This window comes from Triticum dicoccoides, chromosome 1A (assembly GCF_002162155.2).
Source record: "Triticum dicoccoides isolate Atlit2015 ecotype Zavitan chromosome 1A, WEW_v2.0, whole genome shotgun sequence".
Classification (NCBI taxonomy): Eukaryota; Viridiplantae; Streptophyta; class Magnoliopsida; order Poales; family Poaceae; genus Triticum; species Triticum dicoccoides.
Genome location: NC_041380.1, coordinates 291765959 through 291773070, shown reverse-complemented (window position 1 = coordinate 291773070; position 7112 = coordinate 291765959). Strand labels below are relative to the sequence as shown.

At 46.2% G+C, this 7112-nt stretch overlaps 1 protein-coding gene across 1 annotated transcript; it reads left to right on the top strand.

Annotated features, from left to right (window-relative positions):
* The first annotated feature begins 1258 nt into the window (after positions 1–1258).
* On the top strand, positions 1259–6627 carry LOC119269364 (double-stranded RNA-binding protein 6). The gene is made up of 3 exons (XM_037551179.1): positions 1259–1673; positions 4541–4760; positions 5152–6627. The coding sequence occupies exons 1-3, from the start codon at positions 1428–1430 to the stop codon at positions 6264–6266; spliced, it is 1581 nt and encodes a 526-aa protein (XP_037407076.1). The 5' UTR covers positions 1259–1427; the 3' UTR covers positions 6267–6627.
* Positions 6628–7112: the final 485 nt, after the last annotated feature.

The following is a 7112-nucleotide window of genomic DNA, read 5'->3' as shown; positions in this document are numbered from 1 at the left end:
CCTGTTAGTTGTTTATGAAAAGATGTTATCACACCAACAAAATTATGTTATCATGTTATTTTTCAATATCTAAAATCAACAATGTTATTATAAGATAAATCATGATTATGAATTTGCACATCTTCCATGTTTAAATTTATAACAAGAAAGATGACAAGCCTCATGGTTTGCCTTGTCATCCTTTTGGGCCAGCCAAGCTAGTAACCACAGTCCGCAATGCATCGTCATTAACCTTCTCCAAATTATAAAGTAAAAGAAAAAACTTGCTACCTGACATGAAAGTTGTTGTGCCACCAGCCGAGCCTCTCTCTCGCCTCAAGAATGACATATTCCCATTAAACAATTAGTGTCTCCAAACTATTTATAGTTATGAAAGAAAAATAACAACAAATATACCTGCTTATGAGAAATAGTATGAATGAACGACCAATTTTTTTTAATTTTCTACATCAAATAATAACGTGGCAAGATAATTGATACTTCCCCCGGTTCATCTTAAACATCGCCGATTTAGTTCAACTTTATACTATTAATCAACGCCATCTAATAGTATATTCGAATTGGCCGATCTTTCAGCCGTAAGTTCAGGAAAAAGGCATTTAATAGTTTATTCGAATTTGCCGATTTTCCAGCCGTAAGTTCAGCCCTGCAGTTATTAGCTTGGCTGGACCCGGAGGATGACAACAGGACCCAGGACATCCTGCACATTTTTATTTTTCGGAAAGAAAGAACTTGCCACGTGACATGAAAGTGGATGTGCCGCTGGTCGACCCTCTCTCTCACCTCAAGAATGACATATTCCCATTAAACAATTAGTGTTTCTAAACTATTTAAAGTTATGAAAGAGAAAATAACAACAAATATACTTGCTTATGAGAAATAGTATGAGTGAACAACCATTTTTTTTAGTTTCTAGATCGAAATAATAATGTGACAAGATAATTGATATTACTTCCTTCGGTTCATCTTAGATATCGCTGATTTAGTTCAACTCCGTATTAATCAGTGACATTTAATAGTATATTCGAATTTGCCGATCTTTCAGCCCTAAGTTAAGTTCAGAAAAATAGCATTTAATAGTTTATTTGAATTTACAGATCTTCCAGCCCTAAATTCAGAAATCAGAAAAATAAAAAAGGCGCAGGATGTTCTGGGTCCTGCTGTCATCCTCCCGGTCCAGCCAGGCTAATAACTGCAGGGCACTAGCATTAAACCCATCCCAAAAATAAAGCCAAAGAAAAAAATATAAATCGGCTCCCCTCTCCGTTCCTAGCACTCCACACTTCTCCCCTCCTCCTCCACCTCCACCTCTGCCTCTGGGTAGATCTCTCGCTGTAGCCATCTCCGGCCACGGCGGCCGGCATTAGAAGCGGCGGTGGGAATCAAGGGAGCGGTGGCCGGGTGGGTAGGAGTGGCGGTCCGCGGCGATGTATAAGAACCAGCTTCAGGAGCTGGCGCAGCGGAGCTGCTTCAACCTGCCGGCGTACACCTGCCTGCGGGAGGGGCCGGACCACGCGCCGCGGTTCAAAGCTGCGGTCATCTTCAACGGCGAGCAATTCGAGAGCCCCGGGTTCTTCACGACGCTCCGCCAGGCCGAGCATGCTGCCGCCGAGGTCGCCCTTGCCGCGCTCGCCCGGCGCGGCCCCTCTTACTCCCTAGCCGCCCGCATCCTGGTACGACCCCCCTCCCTCCATCCTCTAGCTTCTACTAGCTGTTCCTGTTGCTCTGATTTGTTCTGGGTGTTTCTCGAGTTTACCTTTGCTCGCTAGCATCTGTTCGTGGTTGAATTAAAGGGAGCTTCTCCAGGGAGGGATTTAACTGATCCTCTCATACTACAATTAGTACTGTCACCATTGTTTGTTCTCACAACTCATTGCGGAATTCGCGTGGGTGATTAGCCATGTACTACTAGCTTATGAGTTCCGCACAGGCCACAGGGGAATGCAGGGGATTACGGAGAAATCTTGCACGAATACATGGTTTACCTTGGTCTTTTTAGTTCGATCAGATTCGTCGCTTAGTCGTGGCTTCTAGGTTTTGTCTCGTTTGGAACTGGGGGCTTGGGGCTTCGTCAGCGGCATGACCGAACGCGGAGTAAGCAGTCAGCACGAAAAGTTCCGCGTCAAAAACTTCAGCGTATTTCTCCTTTCCCAAAAGGAGGATCCCCCCAGAAAAAGTTGCCGATGAAGTACTAGTTCAGTTACTATTTTCCAAATTCATCTGTTTAACAAAAGTAATCTGTTCCCTCGCTCGCACAGTGGAGTAATTTTTGAAAAGAATAGATAGCTGCCACTCTACGTAATAATGCAGTACTAATAGACGCAATTAAGTGACTTAATTATTCGTACTACGACAAGCCGCCCATGGATCCCCATTTCTTTAATCCGTCGTTAATTGTGCTCTCGCGACGTAACGGCGACGGATCCCCACCAGTAATTTTCAATCTAGCCCGCTCATAGGAGTTGGCGCTCGGGTCCTGGCCGGCCGCAACTCCCACGATTTTCCACCGGATTCGTCAGCCCCTCGCCAGAAAGTCTTCGTAAGCCCTGATTAACATTAACTAAACCCGGGCAGTAATAATGGCGCATTGATGGGGGGCGAGTAAAACCCCGCCGTACGAACCTGACCCGGAGCGGAAGCCGAGTTGCAGTAAAGACTAGTAGTAGTAGTAGCCTTCCCGGTACGCGCGGTGGGAAGAAGATGCCATGGGAACACGTTATACTGCTACGACTGGTAATACTAATAAGAAAAGGAGAAAGAAAAGTGGCGGGTACACGGCGGCACATGTGCTCGTTTGACCTGACAGCGAACGGGACGTGTGTGGCTTTGGACTGGGATCAGCGGCCGTGTAGGGTGATGAGAGAGATCAGTGGCGAGCAAAACTTTTTTATCGTGGGGGTGGGCGTAGATTAGGTTTCGGTCTTCACAGTGGTGTGTATTAATGGCGAGGGGCGTGGGGGTGGGTGGGCGGGATTGAATGGGAGGCCGCCCGCACCTAACCCGGCGTCGCAGGTCAATGCGGATGGGCCCGGGGGGTTTAGTGGCAGGCAGGCCCCCACGCAGCCCACAACGAGGGGGTTGGATGGATGGTGGTGCCATTCTGTGTGTGCTGCCGGGCCACTACGGCGTTGGCGTTGGTGTCGCCGAGTGCGTGCGGTCAACTCGGGCTAGCCATGGGTGCGCCGCCGTTGCCTAGTGCGGGGTGCTTTGGTTCCTTCTTTGTGTCTCATCTCTGGGAGGGAGGACGTGGGTGGGTGTCGCTGCTGGTGCTAGTGCGGGCTGCCGTCGCTTTGCCCCCGGCCTTTTAGGCAGGCAGCGCAGGATCCTGGTGCGGGCTGAGTGCGACCGCCGACGCGTTCGTACATGGAGAGATTGCTCCGTGGAATTTTGGTGATTTGGTTCGAGACTGCTTGTTCCCAATTGCCTAAACAAGGTCATGATATTTCTGACCAAAGTTCTTGCAAATGATGGTTATGGATTTGGTTGGCAGAGGGGGTCTGGTTCTGGTGAATTGGATCCCTTTGCGTTTACTGTCATTTGGAAATACTGTTGGTCAAATGTTAGGCAGGTCTCATTGTTGACTGCATTTAGGGTTTGACCTTTCAGAGTTTAGACTATGAAAGGAATTGGTATTAGTATTCCACCGATTCGTGATGATTGTTAAACAATATTTGTTGCAGAAAGGGCTATGACATCAATTGAAAATAAAAACATTAAAAAATGGGAAAAGTTTCACAAAAACTTTAAACTCCGAAAGCGATGGTAAATAGTGATAGGGTAGTTGCAGCCGAGTATTGAGCCATTATTTCTACACAGTTAAAAATGGTACTGTTTACAATTTCTTTAGAAAAATCCTCTTCAGGTCCATTGATGTTATATCTGTAGATTTGTACAGTTCAACTGACTCCGACTCCTTAGTCTAAGTGAACTTCGTGGTCAAGTACCTCCACCCTCGGGTCTCTTAGATGCTGACTGGAATGTTACTATTTATATCAGTAGTTGTTCAAATACTAACAGATGAGAATTGTTTGCTTTTATTATCAGATGGTTTGTATCCAGAATCTGTCTATGTTTTTTTTAACTCACCTCTAAATGTGTCCATTTTGCATTAGAAGACGAAGAATAATCTATGTAGTTTTGGAAACTACTCATGTTCCTTGGTTAGATTAATCAGTTTTGCTAAGGCAGATGTTCCATCATGTTAACTACCTTTCTAATTAGCCAATAGCTATAGATAACTCAACGACCACTTCCTATTTAAACTTTTATAAACCGTAATCATTGCTGTTGAAGTATATTAGATAGGCCAGCATTGTCTTTATTCAGAAGTCATCTTGCTTTTTAATTCTGAAAGCCTTCCTTCTTTGTTTGATATTATTGGCTTCTGTTCATGAAAGAGCAATGGCTGATCATTGTCTCTTAATCATTAACCTGTTTCCGTGATTTCTCTTTGATCTTGCAAGTAGTGTCATGTATCCACAACTTTTGCTCCATAATCTGTTACACTACTTACTTCTGGTGGTACATTTATGTTAAACAGGATGAAACAGGGGTTTACAAAAACCTTCTACAGGAAGTAGCCCAGAGAGTTGGGGCACCGTTGCCTTCATATACAACAGAGCGGTCTGGCCTTGGCCATCTGCCAGTTTTCACATGCACAGTAGAGTTAGCGGGGATCACCTTTACAGGTGATCATGCTAAGAATAAGAAGCAAGCTGAAAAAAATGCTGCTTCTGCAGCCTGGGCTTCATTGAAACAATGTGAGTGTTTATTCATTGCAATGCATTGTTCATTAAACAAAGAATAGTGTCATTCCTTTTTCGTAGTTTCTACGACCACATTATTCACCTAAAAGAAAGGAAACTTTTGTGATCCTAAATTATTTTTTTAGGTCTAGCATGCGAATGACCCATTCCTCTTAAGTTCTAATCTAGCTAGGTGCATTTGATATGCCATTTCACTTAGCAGAGCTTTCCTGTAGTGGCTAAATGGACCATTAACTGATGTGTCTCTCATGCCAGCTTGATTTTATTTTGATCTCATTACAGCATCTGTAAAATATGTTTGTCAATATCTGCTCTGCTGTGTAACATTGTCATTACAGTATTACACAGCAGCACTTCGCTCATGTTATTTCCCTCTCTGAAACAGTGGCACGTGAGGAGGCGACTACGACCAATGAACCGGAGAACAATGATGAGCAGGAACAGATGAGGATTGCCCGAGCCCTTCTCAACTACCGCACGAAGGAAAAGATAGCGATGGCCAATAATCCCAATGCTTCACCATTTCCCAAGAAATTTCCCATGCAACCAGAGAGGAAGCCTTGTTTTGGTCAATCCTCTCAGTCCAGTTACTCGAAGATTCTTCCTCTATTCCGGCCAAAGTCTAGTTCAAGATCCAGACCAGAGTCACCAGCCGCGGCTGATGGAGCATCACAGTCACCGTTCTGGCCCATTGAAAGCTCTAATTCAAGGTCGAGGTTCCCGGCCGCAGAAGCTGCCCCTTATGTCCCAGTTGGGCACTACCGTATGCCTTGCCATAGTATGGCTCCTCCGGTCACAGTCAGGAGCTCTATCCCTGTGTTCTCTGCTCCACCTCTCCCACCTCCAAGTGGACGCACACAGCAGCTTCCTCCTCTCCTGAGCAACCCACCGTCAGTCCGGATGGCATCCCCAGTTCGCATCAGGCCGGCTTCTCAACACTTTGCTCCCTCGGGTCCTGCTCAGCGTCCAAGACCTGTGATGTCTGTTCAGATGAAGGATGTGCAGCACAAGGCAATAAGGGAATCGATGTCGTCTGTGATCCCTGTTCAGGTGAAGGATGCGCAGCAGAGGCCAACCAAGGAATCGCCGTCATCTGCGATGCCTGTTCAGGTAAAGGATGCACAACACCAGCTGTTTAAGCGATCGATGTCGTCGTCTGTGATGCCCATTCAGATGAAGGATGTGCAGCCCCAGCCAGCAAAGGAACCATTGTCAGAAGGTAAGGACGCACCACCTGCGGCGACTGGGCCTCCGGTTAAGATTGAGGCTCCAGATCAAGTCAAGGAAGCTTCAGAGGTGGTCACCAGTGAAGTAGTCCCATGCCCTGCTGCTGCTGCTGCTAGTTCTGCTTCTACTTCTACCAGTGAATACAGCGCTGTGACATCAAGCCAGTCTGGGGCTGATGATGATGCGGACAAGGGTGAAGAGGCGCGTGAGGACGTCCTGGAAACTGAAGCAGCACTGGAGGAGGGCATCATCAAGCTTTTAGAGATAAAATGACTTTGAGTGAAGCGCAAACCATCTTGTCCTTGTTGTCAGATTTTGTAATTAGCTGCCTCCTGTGCACATCACATCCCTTTCTGTTTAGTTTTTGGCATGCGTCGGTTGGTTAGGGGCTCCTGGGCAAGCTGCATTCTGGTAGGGACACCTTAGCTTTTTGTTCATGCAGTGGTTAGGTGGTTTGCCCGGTTGCTCGGAGTCGGAGATGGTTATACTTCCCTGGATATGGCAGTTGGTGGTCGATCTGGCTGGCTTTACCTTTACCCCCCAATGATGAGGTGGACACTGCGTGCCTCTAGGGAAGGATTATGAGGTGGCAATTATTACATCCTAAACTTGGTAATTATTACTGTCGTCGATCCATCGTCCTGGTTTGCATTGTTAATCCATGTTTTGGTTGGCTTTTTGTTCTCTGGTAGTATACATTTACTGCTGCTCATCATATTACTACCTCTCTCTCTCAGTTTACAGGACATGCGCGTACCTTTAGGTCGTCAATTTGACCAACCTAATATAAGTCATGTATTATAAAAAATATATCAAGATAAACTTCCGAGGTAGTACTACATTGATATGATGCAAGTTAAAGTGGGGGTCGAGTTTTACTCTGCTTGCTCCTCCTCGTCCTTCCTTCGGGAATGTGACGTGAGCAGTGCTACTGCATGACACCGGTCCCCGTCCGCCCCAAAGCCAATTTGGGACCGCTACGTTGCTTCGGTTACGCGATTAACGTCGAAACGTACCGAGTTATTAGTAGATCATCAAAACTCAAGTCGCTGTCCCAACATTTAAAAAAAAACGAAGTCGCTGTCTGTCTGGCCGGTGCATGGCCGCAGACAGCCGCAG